The 17,372-nt window shown below is 48.9% G+C and overlaps 2 protein-coding genes across 2 annotated transcripts; one reads left to right on the forward strand and one right to left on the reverse strand.

The window, feature by feature from the left end:
* The first annotated feature begins 1,119 nt into the window (after positions 1-1,119).
* Positions 1,120-3,748, forward strand: LOC123081714 (serine/threonine-protein phosphatase 7 long form homolog). The gene is made up of 7 exons (XM_044504261.1): positions 1,120-1,208; positions 1,291-1,893; positions 1,968-2,249; positions 2,329-2,534; positions 2,618-2,930; positions 3,015-3,113; positions 3,197-3,748. The coding sequence occupies exons 1-7, from the start codon at positions 1,122-1,124 to the stop codon at positions 3,746-3,748; spliced, it is 2,142 nt and encodes a 713-aa protein (XP_044360196.1). The 5' UTR covers positions 1,120-1,121.
* A 2,108-nt stretch (positions 3,749-5,856) lies between these two features.
* LOC123081727 (uncharacterized) lies at positions 5,857-10,236 on the reverse strand. The gene is made up of 3 exons (XM_044504270.1): positions 10,148-10,236; positions 6,242-6,498; positions 5,857-6,165 (listed from the first exon to the last, which is right to left on the reverse strand). The coding sequence occupies exons 2-3, from the start codon at positions 6,494-6,496 to the stop codon at positions 5,857-5,859; spliced, it is 564 nt and encodes a 187-aa protein (XP_044360205.1). The 5' UTR covers positions 6,497-6,498; positions 10,148-10,236.
* Positions 10,237-17,372: the final 7,136 nt, after the last annotated feature.

Raw genomic sequence — 17,372 nt, forward strand, 5'->3', positions numbered from 1 at the left:
CCTTTCTCCTCGCTTTTATCGGGCGTGGGGCAGCGCTGCCGTTGGCAGCGGACAAAATTACTGTTCTGACCTTTAAGGCAAACTAAATCCCGATTTGATCTCGTTCCAAAAATTTTTTCGTTTCTGACCTTTTTTGGTGACGCCAAGGTCCCTGGCGTCTGGGTTACGAAGCAGACGCCACGGTCCCTGGCGTCTGGCCCCTGGCCCGCACTGCCCGCCTGCCCGTTGACCTGCTGACGTGGCAAAGGGGCCAGACGCCAGGGACCGTGGCGTCTGGCCCCGGTAAGTGGATAACGCCGCGGGGTCAGCCCACCCATCCCAATCTCATCTTCTCTGTGGCCGTTCGACGAACAGGGGGCAGTTCGTCGCCCCTTCTCTCCCTCCCACCACCACCCCCCTTGATCTACTCCATCAACCCCTCAAACTCACAGATCTGACCCCCCCCCCCCCCAAAGCTTCTTTGAGGTATTCTCCCCCATTCCCTCCAATTTGTTTTTGTTTTCCCCTCTTTGGTTGGATGCATTATTCAACACTAGGTGATGTTAGATGAGTAGATGGTTTCTTATTTTTAGGAAATTTTGTGTAGTTGATAGATGATTAGGTAGGCAGTAGATGATGTGTAGTTGAACATGTAGGTAAAATCAATTCGGTTTTGTGTATATGTTGTCCATAGGAATTTTTTTTTGAATTAAGAGGGGTGATGAATATATGATTTGTGTATGTAAAATAGACTTTGGCATACTATATTTGGTTTGATAGATGATTTGTGTATGTGTAGATAATACTATATTTATGTGTGCATATGAAGAAGAGAAAAATGTGAAGTGGTATGACAATATAGTTGAATATATAGATGGCAAATTTTTTTATGCAAAAGAGATGATGAAATTTGATTATTGTGTGTGACATGATTTGTTCAATAGAATGGCGGATGATGATTATGAAATATATTTGATGGTGAAAGTTGGTACTCTAGATGATATGTGTGCATATGTAGAAGAAAGAAATGATGTGGTTATGTTTGAGAAGAATGGTGGTGTTTTCATATGGCATAAACTTGGAGAAGGAATTTGTTTGATATTGTTCATGTATTCATAGATATTTGTGAATTTTTTTGTAGGATGGCGGATGGTGATGGACCTTGGTATGACGGATTAATCGATGAGTGGGATAAGGAGCATCGTGCTCGTGCCATTGAGAATGGACAGGTAAGAAGCAAGACTGGGTCAATTTTCGTTGTTTCTCATTTGTGTTCTTGTATTGATTATTAAAACATCACTTTATTTGCAGGTTGTAGTTGCTATGCGCATGAGGGGTCATTCCGCTGATGACTTTGATTACGACCCGCGGTATGAGCCTTACATTCGGAGATTGGGTCTTCTCCCATTCGTGTTGCAGTTTAAGCGACGCGCTCCGCCGGTGAACCACGCGGCGCTGACCGCACTTGTGGATGGTTGGAGGCCGGAGACTCACTCCTTCCACCTTCCATGTGGGGAGATGACGATGACCCTACAGGACATGGCTATGATAAGCGGCCTTCCTATCAATGGACAAGCTGTTACCGGTCGTGTCAGCGTGGGTAATTGGCGAGAACGGACTGCCGATTTAATTGGCGTTCAGCCCGAGGGCCCTCAGGAAGGCAAGGCCAATACCGCGAAAGTGAGGCATTCTTGGCTAAAACTGGTCAGAGGAAACACCAACCCGTGCCCTCAAGATGCCAATGACGTGGTTGTGCAGCAGTACGCGTGGGCCTTTCTTTGGTATGTACTAACCAAGGTAGTCTTCTCAGATGCAACTGGGAACTCAGCCCTCTGGATGTTCTTGGAGCCACTTAATAACTGGGATACCCAGTATAGCTGGGGTTCGGCCGCACTAGCATACTTGTATCGTCAGGTAAGAGATATTTGTAACCATTTATCTTGCATTTGTCATGCGCCTCCATATGTAACATGTTTGTTTGATTGCAGCTTGACTTGGCGTGTCGGAGGAAGGGAGGTACATCCTCATTGTCTGGGTTTGTTTGGAGCCTATCCGTGTGGATGTGGGAGCGGATCCCGGTTGGACGGCCCGATTTGAAGAACCCCCTCGTGCCAAACCCACGGGGTAATCATGACGGGTTGCATGATGATGATCCATATCGGCGCCCTACGCTTGCTTACTATTGGGAACAAGTGACTGTCTACACAGGAAGCTCGCATGTGCGATACAAGTGCTATATGAACGAGCTGGACACCTTGACTGCTGAGCAGGTTTTGAGTAGTTCGATGAGATAAAATTTAGTCAAGAATGAAACTTATGTAGCTAACCATGTATCTCTTTGTTTTGCAGGTACATTGGTTGCCTTATGTGGAAGATCGTGACTTTGATCTTAATGAGATGTGCACGCGTGATAGCCATCTTTGGCGGGCGAGGTGCCCAATGATATGCTTCTTCGCAGTCGAGTGGCACTTTGTAGACCGTGTGGCAAGACAATTTGGAAAAAGACAAGGTATTCCAATTGAGGAGAGCAAGGAGGAAATGCTATCTCTGCATCGGTAAGCAAGCATGCCTTGAGTATGTAGTAGAGCATTGAATAAGTCAATGTTTGCTAATGCTTTGTCCCGTGCATCATTTGTAGGTTCGATCGAAGGAACAATCAGGATATATCGGATTGGGCAAACAAACACCGTGCGTGGATAGAAATTTGGAATCAAAGAGACACATTAGTGCAATCAGAGAATAGACCTTACAATCAGTCAGCATATCAGAAGTATCAAGTGTGGTATGCGGATCGTTACCGGTTAAAGCTGAAGCCAGGTTGGACTCACGAAGAGTGGTCGGAGTTGGTGTCTGAAGACCCGGAGACTGCAAAAGGTTATCATACCTTCAACACGGCTGTGAGAGACACCAGAGGGGCTCATGTTGACTACGCACCGATGCATGACGAAATGGTAGTCTGTTTGACCTATTCTAACATACTTGCATCATGTTGTCTTCTTTCAAATACATAAGTTTGGTGTGCTCATGAATTGCAGGGCAGAGAGTTGCTTCTGTGCGTCAACGATGCCAATGTTGCACTGAGTCATCCACCTGGTGGTGCATTATCTGAGAGGACTCTTAGGAGCACGATGAAGGTTAGTCGCAATATATTATAAAAGTTTTTTTCGCGGATTAGTTATTTGCATCTTATATCATAGCATATTTTGTGTTGTCGCAGAACTTCAAGAAGCGGTTCCATAAGATGGCAGCTATGCTTTCTTGCCATGGTGCTCAGTCCAGTGACGTGTATGCACCAGGTAGCCGCGCCGCCAGAGCTAATAAACGGCGTTATGTCCAGAACGAAGAGGACATAGAGGAGGAGGTCAATGAAGAGGAGCCAGCACATCAAGAGGAGCCAACACATCATGATGAGCATGAGTATGATGCAACACATCAAGAGGATCATGAGTATGATGTTGATGCTCCACAACCATCACAGGTTACACAACCGACACAAGGCAATGCCCGCTCTAAAAAAGGCAAAGCAATAGCTAAGACACCGGGCCAGAAAGGTAGAAAGAAGATATGGAACACTCAATTCCATAGTCCGGAGTATCCTCATCAATTTATGCCTGCGGGAATGCAAAGATATAAGTCGAACATTGATGCAGAGGCGGAGGAGGCTAGCGAAGAGGAGGAGCATGAGGCTAGCGAAGAGGAGGAGCATGAGGCTAGCGAAGAGGAGGAGCATACACTTGCAGATATCGTGAAGAGAGGAAGGAAGAAATGAGCTTGTTGTAGTTTGTTTCAATGAGCTTGTTCTAGTTTGTTTCGACGAACCTGGTGTAGTCTCTTTCCATGAACTTGTTGTCGTTTCTTTCCATGAACTTGTTGCCGTTCGAATTAAGTTGTACCGGATTCGTGAAGTTGCTATGAATGTTTGACATGAATGATGTGATTTATGTTAATTGTTGTTTCCTGTGATTTAGTCATTTATATGAATGTTTACATGAATGATGAAATCTGTACTTAGTCATTTATATGCACAGGGAGCCAGACGCCAGGGTCCTTGGCGTCTGGCTGTAAGTCAGGGGACCAGACGCCAGGGTCCTTGGCGTCTGGCTGTAAGTCAGGCGACCAAACGCCAGGGTCCTTGGCGTCTGGCAGTCTACTGACACCAGAAACAGGGTAAAGCAGGGGAGCCAGACGCCAGGGTCCTTGGCGTCTGGTCATGGTGCAGACAATACTTGCTTTTTCACTTGTAGTTTTGTCTTTTCACTTGTAGTTTCGAATAACATACATACATAAGCATTGCATAGTCTTTTCATAACACTATAGTTGACAAATGACAAACATAGTTCAAATTACAAACTTAGTTCATGACCACGATGGTCTACGATACAATGTCTCGAATGACATAGCAAATTACAAACATAGTTCAAATTACACAAATAGTCTCGAATGACATAAGTAGTTCATGACCACGATGGTTGAAACGACATGAACATCACATATAACTCGGTTTCCTGTAGCAATGCAAGTCAACAACCCTTTTCCATTTCCATTCTTCCAGCATTTCTTGAATCTTGTCATCATCAGTTATGTCAACCAATTTTCTTTCCCCGGGGCCATCTGACTTCCTCCTGCTGACGTAGTACACAAAATCCTCTTCCTTCAACCCTTGCTTCAACATGAATTTAGTCTTCAACCAATCGAAAGTGAGGTCCACTTGACTAACTTGCACAATACATGGAGACAAGCCATGCACATGAACAACAGGGCTAAGCACCCACTGAGTTTCGTTAGCCATCTACAGCACACAAATCTCTTAGTAGCTAACCTATGATACATTAAACCACGAGGAAAACAAACTAGGGTTTTCACAAAAGTATGATAAATTAAACCAACCAAAAAATGGGGGTGGAGTTGATTTACCTTCTAGTCTCGAAATCCTGAAGATCCAACGGTCAAACCGGACCGATTTGTGAGAGATCTTGAGGGGGGGGTTAGGGTGCTGGACGAGGGAGTGACGTTGGCAGGGCTAGAGGTGAGAGTGGGTGGATATGAGTGAAATGAGAGGGGTAGAGGTGGAGATGAATGGATGAGAGGGGTAGAGGTGGGCCCAAAATCTTATCCACTCGAATCTTATCCATTAGACACCAGACGCCAGGGACCTTGGCGTCTGGGTGTCCATCAGACACACCAGACGGCCTGTCTGGTCACCTGCGTGAGCAAAGCACACCAGACGCCAGGGTTCCTGGCGTCTGGGTGTGGGAGGCAGACGCCATGAACCTTGGCGTCTGGGTGTCCATCAGACACACCAGACGGCCTGTCTGGTCACCTGCGTGAGCAAAGCACGCCAGACGCCAGGGTTCCTGGCGTCTGGGTGTGGGAGGCAGACGCCATGAACCTTGGCGTCTGGGTGTCCATCAGACACACCAGACGGCCTGTCTGGTCACCTGCGCGAGCAAAGCAAGCCAGACGCCAGGGACCCTGGCGTCTGGGTGTGGGAGGCAGACGCCATGGACCTTGGCGTCTGGTTGTCCATCAGACACACCAGACAGCCTGTCCAGTCACCTGCGCGAGCAAAGCAAGCCAGACGCCAGGGACCCTGGCGTCTGGGTGTGGGCCTGGTGTTTTTGCACACAGCTTGTTAAAGTTTTTGCTTAGCAACAACTAGCAAACACTGTTAAATATGAACAAAGCATGCTACTCTCAACCAAAAATATGAACAAAGCATATCAACTAGTCTCGAATGACGAACATAGTTTGCACATAATCTCAAATAGTCTCGAATGACAGAAATAGTTCATGACCACACAAGGTCTCGAATAATAAGTTCATACATTAAACAAAGTCTCGACAGTTCATCATCGATGCCGGTGCCTTTCCATTTGTCTACTGAGTAGTCCGGGGCCACTTTCCCTTCTTGTCACGTGCCTCGTCCTCGTCTCGTGCATCGCGAGCCCTTGCAAGTTTGCTTGCCCTCTCTTCTTGACGAGCCGCCTTCTCTTTGCGTGCCCTCTCTTGCTCACGCTTCTTGCGCTCACGAGCCTCCTTCTCACGACGCTCCCGCTCCAATCCCCGTGCATAGGACTCCTCGAATAGGCGCTGCCTCCGTAACCAATCTGCACGTTGGTCCTCTTGGATATCTTTTGGTACCTCGTGATCTATCCAAGTGAAGTACTTGCAAAGTGGAGGAGGGGACTACATATAAACCATGATTTTGTTAGACATATGAGTGACAACTTGTTGATGTTTTTTATATGTACACCTAACATACCGGTGGTATGTCATATGCGTTAGTTGGCCTTCGACGATCATGTGCATAGTTGGGACACACGAAAAACCTTCTACCTTCTGTCCATGACTTGTTGCGGTCAGTGGACACCTTCAGCTTGCAAACATCACCACACCAACATGGTGGTGTGGGCACATCCTTCTCCTTCTTCTTGTCCAAACTGGCCTCCAACCACGTCTTCGGCATGTCCTCTTGGTCCGCGCACGGTGGCCTCGTCCTGGAACCGGATGAAGCCATGCCTACAAAAAGAACAATTGTTAGCACAAGACATTAAGAGAGCAAATGCATAAATGCTAGGAATTGTATGAACAAATAATATACCATTATTATTAGATCAACCATCTGGATTAAACAAATAACCGAAGGCCGATCCATTATCAACCATTCCTCTACGACCACCTCTAGCACTTGTGCTTCCTCTTCGACCACGACCACCTCTAGCACTTGTGCCTGCTCGACCACCACCTCTAGCACTTGTGCTAGCTCGACCACCACCTCTAGCACTTGTGCTCCCTCTACGAACACTAGCACCTCTAGCACTTGTGCTCCCTCTACGACCACCACTACCACCTCTGACACTCGTTCTTCCTCGACCACCACCACCGTCACCTCTTCCACCTCTTTCACCATCGGTGCCGCCTCCACGACTTGTTTTTCTTTTTTTGGTTTTCTTTTTTTTGCATGTCCGCTCATTGTGTCCCCCTTCACCGCACACCCCACAGTTGATAATGTCAGGAGCCTCCATGAAATGACCGCTACCAAATTGTTTCATGCCAGTGTATCCAGCCAGGTCATCCATATCACCCCTGAACCTCTTAGTTCTCCTTCTACCCTTCGTCTCCACCTTCAGAAGAGGGTCTGGCCTAATATGAGGGCCATGGTACTCAGGCCACTGTGATTGGTCCAAGAAAGGGTGAAATCTTGGCGCCCATGTCAACCTAGTAGCTTCCACATGGAACTCTTGCATCCTCACGGTTTTTCCATCATTAACATGTATGTTTCTCGCCTTCGCCGCCGTTATCAAATGCGAGCATGGCCAATGATACTTACTAGGCCTCTCGCACTGGCACCACCGAGTCTTCAGTTTCACCTCAAATGCAGCACCACCATATTGTCTACCATCTCGTGTTGTGCCACCTGGCTCATCAATTTGATAGATCATTTCAAGTCTATCGAATACGATAACTTGTTGTCGTGAAGACTTGCTTGCTTGTAACTGCAACCATTCATCAACCTTTTCCGGATAATCCTTTTTTTCACCTATCCATTTTGCAGTCTCTTCAGAATGCCTCTGAAAGTACTCATTAAGCTTGAAGAAGGTGTACTCCACTATTGCAGTCACCGGCAAAGCACGAGCACCCTTCAACACATTGTTGAAACATTCTACGAGATTGCTCGTCATGTCGCCATATCGCCAACCACCATCGTCATGAGCGCGTGCCCACTTGTGCTTCTCACTTAAATTCCTAGTTAAGAAGTCTTTTCCCCCTTCGTTCACCGCTGCAAAGAGTTTGTTGTACCGAGCATCGAAACCTTGGGTGGTGAAGGCCACACATACATGGGTAAGGTCTTTGCTGAGCTCCTTGCTCTTACATGCCCGGTAAAAGTTGGCCACGAAATGCCTCATGCACCATCTGTGGTGAAGCTTTGGAAATCCTGGAATAACAATGTCCATTGCCTTGAGTATGCCATGATGTCGGTCCGATATGATGCATACCTCCCTAGCCCCAATCACGTTGTGCCTAACATGACCCATGAACCACTCCCAGTTGTCTTGGTGCTCGGAAGGCACCAAAGCAAATGCACATGGCAACACGTTGTCGTTTGATGAGTGCGCCATTGCTACCATTAGTGTGCCCTTATATCTACCGGTCAAGAACGTGCCATCTATAGACAAGACCGGACGACAATGCTGAAACGCCTCCACACATTGTCCATAACTCCAGAAGGCACGGTGGAACACTCCCTCGTGATCCTCGACCACATGAAACATGCCCGGGTTCCTATGTGCAATGGCGGCCAACAACCTTGGGAGCTGGTTGTATGCTTCTTCATAACCACCGTACAACATCCTAATAGCATTTGCCTTTGCCTTCCATGCCTTCCCATACTTGACTTCATAACCAAATTGTTTTTTCACCGTCCGCATGAGAAACCTCACTTTCACAGTGGGATCAAAGGCTATGTCTTTCATCCATTTGTATCCAAGATACTCAGATGTGAGTTGACGGTGTGTCTTTCTAAGTCGTTTCGATGGCGGTTTGCATCTATGAGTGGTATCACAACTTGTTAACACCCATTCTTCGGTTTCTTTAAGCTTTCTTGCACGAACCTTCCATGTGCATTCCTTTTGCTCACACACCACGGTGTAACGCAATTTCATGTCGGAGTGCTCAACATAAATTGGCCTATGGTTTCGAATGGCATAGTCAGCCAACCAAAACTTCAGCATAGGCAAGCTCAGAAACTTCAATCCTTTCTTCAAATAAGCATTCTCGTCCTCATTCTCCACCCTTGGTTCTCCTGGATCCGGGCATGGTGTTGGCTCAATCGCCGTCATTCTCATTCCACCGTCAACAACAGCTTTATGGGCAAGGCCGAGATCTTTAAATAAGTGAGTTCTTTTTTGTAAGCCCGTCAGCTCAAAGTGGATTTGGTTCTCCTCCTTTGTGAATCCATCCTCGTCCAACTGTTCAACTGGACCCTCGTCATCCGAGTCATACGCATATTGACGCCTAAAAGGCAAGTCACGATCCATGTCCTTTTGCGCTATGTACACATCCAAGTCACCAACATCATTGCCATGAAACCCTTCCTCTTGCTCTTCGTCGTCATCATAAGCATCTTCATCCTCTTGAATTACTCCGTCACTAGCAATCACCTCAACTTCATTTGCTTGGCTAGTTGGTGGTTGGCTAGAAGCATTGGGGGCATACAACTCAACCTCATTTGCTTGGCTAGTTGGTGGTTGGCTAGAAGCATTGGGGGCATACAACTCAACCTCATTTGCTTTGATAGTTGGTACACGGGGACATGGTGGGGGATAAACATTGGGGGCATCAACCACAACCCTATGCTCAACAAGTGGCACCATTGTCCTCTCGCTCATGTCATCCATTGGGGAAGAGACATGCCGGTTCAAATCAAAGGTAAACCGAGGAGATTCAGTGGTGGCAAACAATTCAAGTGACTTGTCTTCCGATTGGGATACTTTTTCCTTGTATACATCCCAATGCAAATCCGAGGTGATAGGCATACTTTTCAAGCGAGATTTGGCTCCAACTCCAACATCATACCTTCCTATTAACTTAACATCAACATTGGTGTCCATCCACTTCAAGACTTGTCTCACTTTTGCAACAACATCCTCATAGCTAGGGCTTCTATCAAAAACCAATGGTTCCTCACCCGTGTCGGCATTGTTACTCAAGAATGCCTCCTTGTCAATGTAATGAACATTAACAAGTCTCTCCATCTAAAAATTACATGAATGCATTTAAGACCTCAATGAGAATTGGTGTTTATCCAAATACATCTTATTATATCCAAATCATATCAACACTAAATTATTGGTGATGTCCACAAAAGTATCACTAATCACTAATTAACACACTAAGCAAAGTTAACCCTAATCACTAACTAACCCTAACCCCCAATCTTTCTACTCAACAAACATATATTCCTACTACACACCATGCATAGCACTATATTATCAAAGTTAACCAAGCCATTCACACTAACATAAGGGGGAGAAAACATGAACTAGGGTTCCACCAACATGTATAAAATGCAACCAAAAGGACAAGACTTAACAAAAAATAATTGGATGATTTGGGAGAGATTAACAAGAGCAACAAAGTGATGGAAAGATCCACCTAAGGGATGTACCTTTTGGAGAGGATTTGAGGGGGAGCTTGAGGGGTGAGAGAGAGTGGGGAGGCAGCAGCTCTTCTTCAAGCTCGGGCTGGATTGGGGAAAGTGTGTGGGGTGGGACCCACACACTCTCCCGGTGGGGTTATCCACTTACCGGGGCCAGACGCCACGGACCCTGGCGTCTGGACCCTTTGCCACGTCAGCAGGTCAACGGGCAGGCGGGCAGTGCGGGCCAGGGGCCAGACGCCAGGGACCGTGGCGTCTGCTTCGTAACCCAGACGCCAGGGACCTTGGCATCACCAAAAAAGGTCAGAAACGAAATTTTTTTTGGAACGAGGTCAAATCGGGATTTAGTTTGCCTTAAGGGTCAGAACAGTAATTTTGTCCGTTGGCAGCAAGGGAAGCAGTCGTCGTCGTCGTTCAGCGGCACTGCAGGCAAGCAGCCTCTGCGGCGCGCCGCTCCTCTCGCCTGCTGCGGTTCCGTTCCATGGATCACGCGCGCGCCGCTCCTACTGACGAAGCTGCCATTGCACGGCACTGCCGCTGCGTCGGGGTAAATGTGCCCCTGCTGTACGTGCCCCTCAGTTGACGGACGCCCCGGCGAGCGAGCAACGTAACCAGTGTCCGCTGCCACGGTGATTTACATTGGCTCAGGGCAACTCCACCGCGCGACCCTATCATGTCCGTCCCGGGCCGTTTGGGGTAAAAGGGACAAAGGAGGCGGCCCAGAGCGCGGGCGCAAACGGACTTTTGTCCATTTTGTGTCCGCTTTTGACCCATCCGCGGCCCAAGTTTGCGCCGCTTTTGGGGCGAAACGGACACCACGCGGACGCGCGGGTCGTCTGCGCGTGTCCTCCCCTGGACCGCCCGTCGGTGGCACAGGACGGATCTTTTTTTATCCGCCCCCCTCCTCCCTCCGGCCGCATCCACTCCACTCTTCCACACTCTTCCCCTCTCTCCCCCCCTCGCCGCCGCCGGCCGCCCGCTGCCATTGCAGCCGTGCACCTCGGACGCGCGCTTGCCCAGCCCGTTCCTCTCGTCGCCGCCGAGCTACCCAAGCACGGCCACCTTGTTTGCGCACCCACCGGCCGGATTTGGGGCGGATCCGGTCGGTCTTGAGCTCGCCCGGCTGTGGGAGGCCGGGCCGCGCCATGGACTGGCCGGGCACCTTGCCGGAAGGCCCTGGCAGGGCCGCAAGGCCACATGCAGGCAGTGGCTCGTCCTTTAGCCGCTCGGATCTGCACCGTCGGTGGTCCGCCGGCAGATACGTGAATGGCGGCTGGCCGGGCTCGGTGCTTGCCCAAAAGCTCGTCGGCGCACCGTTGCCCCTCATCAAGTGCGACCACTGCCCAAGGGTGATCGTGCGCCGCGTGTCTACAATGCCAGAGCATCCCGGGTGGGTGTTCATCAAGTGCTTAAACGATGGGGTATGTGCTCTTTTAGCTTCGGTGCATGTTTGTGCTCTTGGGTTAGACTAGTGGTGCTAACTTTAAGTTTTTTTGTGTAGACCGGATGCAAGTTTTGGTATTGGGAACAAGAGTACACCGATCAGTTGATAGAGCGAAATGTAGTGCATGTTCGTGCACTTTTAGCTAGCTTAGAAGCTTTAGATGAGACAAGTGCATTTGTTGCTAGATTAGAGTCTAGGCACGATACTACGTGCGAAGAAGCAACAAGGCACGATACTACGTGTGAGGAAGCAACGTCGACTTCTGGCTTGAAGAAGAAAGGAGGGGGCAACGTCGTGCCTCCTCCATAGATCAACAATGAGTGCATCGAGAAGGCGCTAACCCAACTCAAGGGAGCAGTTATGGAAGTTGGGTATCTTCTCCAATGTATTTTTGTGGTTCTTGTTTTCTTTGGCCTTGTTTTACTAGTCAAAATGTGATGATGTATTGTTATGTACCGAAAATGAATGATAAAAAAATTTTAAGGACTTGCAAAGAAATATACGCGGACAGAATGGGGCAAAGGACAGGCCCGGACACGACCCCAAACCCCTAACCAAACGAACCGAAACCGGACAAAACGAACGTTTGTTTGGGGTCGCGCGGTGGAGTTGGCCTCAGAGCACGCTGGACGTCGTGGTCGAAGAGCGTCACGTTTGCTCGGACGGTGGGTTAATCTAATCGACTCTGGGGAAGGAAGATTGATTGATCCAGCACTGTGGCTGTGTCCCGGCCATGGGCCGGGCGGGCCTACGGAGGCGCTCCCGTGTCGTCGTTTGCTTTGCTTCAAACCTGGCCGGTCTGGCTCTCTTTGGCTGGGTGCGAATGGGAGGTGGAAGGGCCGGTGGTTTGTGGAGTAGGGCCGGCATGCACGGGCCCGCCGACCGGCTAGCTGTTCTAGGGTCAAATAGTGTTGTTCGCTTGTGACGAGAGGCTAGCTACGAGCTTGGCTACGCTACGAGTTACGAGCAAGCTGTAGCCTCTAGCCTGTAGGTAGCGACTAGAGAGACACCAGGGATGGGCTGAGGATGACAAGACGGCCCGGGGAGACGCCCTCTGCTTTTCCGGGCGCGAGCAGAGACACACACGCACACAGTGGGATTGCCACGTCATTTCCACGTAGTACTACAGGGCCGGCCATGTCAGTTCGTGATCGCTGTTGCGTGCGCCGGCCTGCTCCCGTGTCCCCCTGACCCGAGCGAGACCACCGCCCCCGTGCGTGCGTGCGTGCTGTGGATCGCACGCTTTGACCAGAACCAGAGATGTGCAGCAAATAAATAAAGCAGCGAGTGAAAAGTCGATAAGAAATCTCGCCCGTGCCGCGCGGGGGGCAAGCCGGAGGTACGCGCACGCCATCACGTGGTGGGGGTGGGGATGGTCTCGTCGCCGTCGTCGAATCCTCGTCGGATCCGTCTCCTCTTACTTGCATAGCCCGGGGCCTGGGCTTGGTTGGGGGCTCGGCGGACAAAATCACTGTTTTGACCTTTTGTGCTAACAAATTTCCGAATTGACCTCGGTTGCAAAAAAATTCCTAAGCTGATCTTTTTTGGTGACGCCAACATCTCTGGCGTCTGGGTTGCATTGGAGACGCCAGGGACCCTGGCGTCTGGTCCCTGGCCCGCACGACCCGCGACCACGTTGACTGGCTGACGTGGCAAAGGGGCCAGACGCCAGGGTACTTGGCGTCTGGCCCTGGTAAGGGTCCAGACGCTAGGGTCCTTGGCGTCTGGCCCTTGTAAAGCGTATACATGGATCATCTGCGAGGATAAGATCATCTGCTTCGCTTAAAAGCCTATACATGGCTATCGATTGGCACTGGATCCGCGCTTTTCTTTTTCTTTTGTTCTTTTTCTGAATGGCCCCGGCGATGCTTGATGGACAAAGCTATGCTGCGCACTATGATCTTTGGAGTTGGAGTGGCCTAGATTCGAGAATCGGGAATACTCCTATCTGTATCTGTAGGAGGACGGGTTAATGACTTTGGCGTGTAGAAATAATGGGTCAATGGCTGCGAGAGTTGGGCGTGGAATCAGCATCCCTTCTTCCTCAAGGGACGAACATTCTTGCCTCAAATTGAAGTCGGAATAGCAATGCTCACTTCATCTTGCTTCACTTAATTAGTAATAATACTAGTAGTGCTCCTACTGCAAGTAGAGAGCCCTTACTCATGAGGTAATTATATTAGTGTATCCATGGTTATGCATAACGATGACCTTGTTGAAGGCTTTGCTTTTGGGAACGTGGTCTTTTTCCAAGGATGAAAACCTATGACGTTTGATCCGGCAATGACAACGTGTGTGCATTTTTTTTTCCTGAAGACGTTGTTTTTGGAAAACCTTCTTTATAGTTCGGATGCTGTCTTATTTTCCTTTTTCTATCTTTTTTCTTTTTGCGGTGCATCCTAGATGTTTTGGACATCTTGTTGATGCAGAGACTGCATGTAATTGATATATGCTTGATTTTAATATATTCCCCGTCTAAAAATATATCCATGGTTCAACGATAGACCAACAAGTATCACTTGCGTTTATCCAGTGCTAGATAAGATTGTAAAAAATATATATGGAGTGACGCTTCTGTGAGAAGCTGGGGAGGGGGGCGATTCTCCCAAAAGAACTGACCCGCCTCCATCCTGGGTTATAAGTCTTCTCTATATTTTGTGTCAATATTTTACTAGATATTTAACTAACAAAATATTAATGTATGTCATAAAAAATTATATCGTTGCATTATAGTTGAACATTGTTTTCAATTAAATTTTTGTACATGCATTAATATTTTGTTAGTTAAATTTAAGATTAAAATTTGACACATAATACAAAAATACTAATAAACCAAGACGAAGGTAAATAGTAATATGTTGGAATTTCAGCAATGATCTTTATCTTACCAGTGGTACTAGGAGTACTATTGCAAGGCCCTTTACCTATGGCTGTCAAACCAATCTCTGCACTCCCAAGTACTAGAATATGCATGCGTCCGTTGAGAGGAGGATGTGACAATTGCCCCGATTATTTTAGGCACCTTGGTCTAAGAGCTCACCAATGATTTTACTGCTAGGTTATCACTACAGTATCACTCTATCTAGGACCCATTGCTTTGACAGAGAAGACTTGTGCATTAACACGCTGAGCTGAGCTGAGCTCGCACCCTCTCAATTATCGGAGTGCAAGAATGCGCCCCAAGATGGACTTGACCTGCTATATCAATCAATAGACGCCAGGACTGCACAGCACGGGATGATACTTCAACCGCCAACTGTTCCCTGCATGCAGTAACTACACAAACATGTATTATTGTCCCTTACCAGGGCCAGACGCCAAGGACCCTGGCGTCTGGACCCTTACCAGGACCAGACGCAGGGACCCTGGCGTCTGGCCCCTTTGCCACGTCAGCTGGTCAACATGGTCGTGGGTCGTACGGGCCAGGGACCAGACGCCAGGGTCTCTGGCGTCTCCAATGCAACCCAGACGCCAGGGATGTTGGCGTCACCAAAAAAGGTCAGATTAGGAATTTTTTTGCAACCGAGGTCAATTCGGAAATTTGTTAGCACAAAGGGTCAAAACAGTGATTTTGTCCGGGCTCGGCCGATCCATGCATCGTGGACGACCAGCCAAGGGAGCTGGTGCATGTTGCTCTCGTATGTACTCCTACCATCCGACCGGAATTAATGCTGCCCCATAAATTGGTGCTGTGGATCGCGCGGCCGGCCGCCGGGAGCGGCGAGAATTGGTCGAGCGGCTATGGCTGGCTAGCTACCGGAATTGAAAGATGATCAACGTATACTTCTGTTTTGAATCGTGACGGATGAGAAAGAAAAGAAGAGATACATGTATGTGACTCATGTCTACCATACACATCTGTCTTCTTCATCTAAGATGCACTGCTTGCCAATAGCACGATACAGTACTTAACAAGTGGGCTTTTCATTTGTGGCCACCAAGAGGATTACGAGCTACTCCTGGCTAAAGCGATTGCCTTCACAGAAAGTGCATGGTTTGCTATTGCCTACAGAGAGATGGATGCTATATATAGTTCTACGGAGTAATAGTCGTGGCTAAAGCTCTAGGTTGAATCGACTCAATGACGGGATAGTGGCCACTAGAAAATTGAGATAAAATGGCGTGGATCGATGAAAGTAAAATTGTGTTTATGCGTCCAACAGTGGGCCTGAAATTTCAGAGATGGATATTAAAATAAAATAAAGAATACATGATGCTTGTAATGTAAAAAATCGACAATGTCGTGATTCGACACCATGAACCGAAACCTAGAACCAAAAAACTGGGATCTATGTCGAGAAAGGTTAACAAATGTTCAAAGCCGAATTTTGCTCATTAGGCCAAGATATTGCATCAAGGCCTGGCAAACTAAGCCGAATAGGCAGTAGCTCATCAATCAACTACACCTACACGTAGAATTACCACGTCCCAAATTGAGCCGCCAACCCAAATGCGTAGCATTATTCACCGCAGCGCCGCCGCCTCCGTCCTCCTACCTCGCGTAGTCCCAGCAACCGCCAGCGCCCATGACTTGTACACGGTGGTGGCCATGGCTTCTCCACGGCCGAAGGTTGTGCCCGTATCTCCCGACACACATCAGCCGATCATTCGCATTGCTTCCACGCGGGATGGCCAAGGCTCCTTCATGGGCGAAGATAGCATGCATAACATTGCATAGCTACCGGTGACCTACCTGCAATAATTTCTGGCAAGAGTTGCTTCCTCCTACCATTTTCGCTCGTGATTGATGTATGAGAAACTTTTGAAAATTATACTGTTCATACAAACCAATCTGTGGTTGGATGATTAGGTGGACAGTGGTATCCTTAACCCATCAGGGTTCAAGTCCGGATGCTCACATTTGTCCTGGATTTATTTCAGGATTTTCGGTGATACGTCTTCAGTGGGAGGAGACGTTCTCATTGACAACGAGGCGTCTACGGTGACTTCGTAAAATCTCAAGATAATATGCCGGCTTGGTCTTTCGGAGGTGCTTATAGGAGTAGGGTATGTGTGTGCCATATAGAAAGAAACACTGGTTCATGGAAGGACATACACTAATTTGCGCTGTTTTGTGATGCCGCTTGAGAGCATCTACAACCGGACTTGGCAAATTCGACCCCTCGAATGCCCGTGGACGCGCCCGGCCGCGTCCGTGGACAGTGACCGGCCACCTCTCAGAAAACGCATTCCACATCCGGATACCTCAAATTAGAAAACTCAAATCCATATTATTACATGCAACGTGAAACCTAATCTACGCGGAGTTTGTCAGGTTCTGCTCCCCACTTGCCCGGCTCCGTCCTGGCAATGTCCGGCCGCTGCGCTTCTCAGAGTGTTGGGCCGGTCGCCGACAAGCTAGGGTAGGGCATGGGACACGAGCTAGCTCACGGGACTGAAGGCCCTGCCGTCTCCCATGCCCTACTCTTCCTCGTCGGAGACCAGAACCCGAACTGTGCCGGTGGACGTCAGATCGATGATGGATCCATCCGAGGACGAGCCGCCGACGTCCACCACGATGCGGTTGCGGCGCCCGGACTGATGCGCCATATGGGTCGCCGGAGAATGCGACTCCGCCTCGCCAACATCCGCCGCCGCCTCCCACGCCTGATGCTTTACACGGCGAGCATGTCGTGCCATGGCCTTGTCCCCAATACCGGCGCACCACCCGAGGGGTTGCGCGTCCGCCAACGTGTTCGGATGTCAGACGGACCGCACAGCCTCCGGCGAGGCAGCTATGGCCGGCCTAGCGCCGGATCCATGCCCCATTTGGGCGGACGCAATGGATTC

The sequence above is a fragment of the Triticum aestivum genome, chromosome 1B (assembly GCF_018294505.1).
Source record: "Triticum aestivum cultivar Chinese Spring chromosome 1B, IWGSC CS RefSeq v2.1, whole genome shotgun sequence".
Taxonomy (NCBI): domain Eukaryota; kingdom Viridiplantae; phylum Streptophyta; class Magnoliopsida; order Poales; family Poaceae; genus Triticum; species Triticum aestivum.

What these genes read in the sequence shown, in the direction of transcription:
- LOC123081714 (XM_044504261.1), top strand. Translation starts at nt 1,122, where the DNA reads ATGGCGGATGGTGATGGACCTTGGTATGACGGATTAATCGATGAGTGG. An exon ending in TAGCATACTTGTATCGTCAG is followed by an intron (nt 1,894 to 1,967) that starts GTAAGAGATATT and finishes GTTTGATTGCAG; the next exon opens with CTTGACTTGGCGTGTCGGAG. An exon ending in CACCGATGCATGACGAAATG is followed by an intron (nt 2,931 to 3,014) that starts GTAGTCTGTTTG and finishes CATGAATTGCAG; the next exon opens with GGCAGAGAGTTGCTTCTGTG.
- LOC123081727 (XM_044504270.1), bottom strand. Translation starts at nt 6,496, where the DNA reads ATGGCTTCATCCGGTTCCAGGACGAGGCCACCGTGCGCGGACCAAGAG. An exon ending in ACGCATATGACATACCACCG is followed by an intron (nt 6,166 to 6,241) that starts GTATGTTAGGTG and finishes GTTTATATGTAG; the next exon opens with TCCCCTCCTCCACTTTGCAA.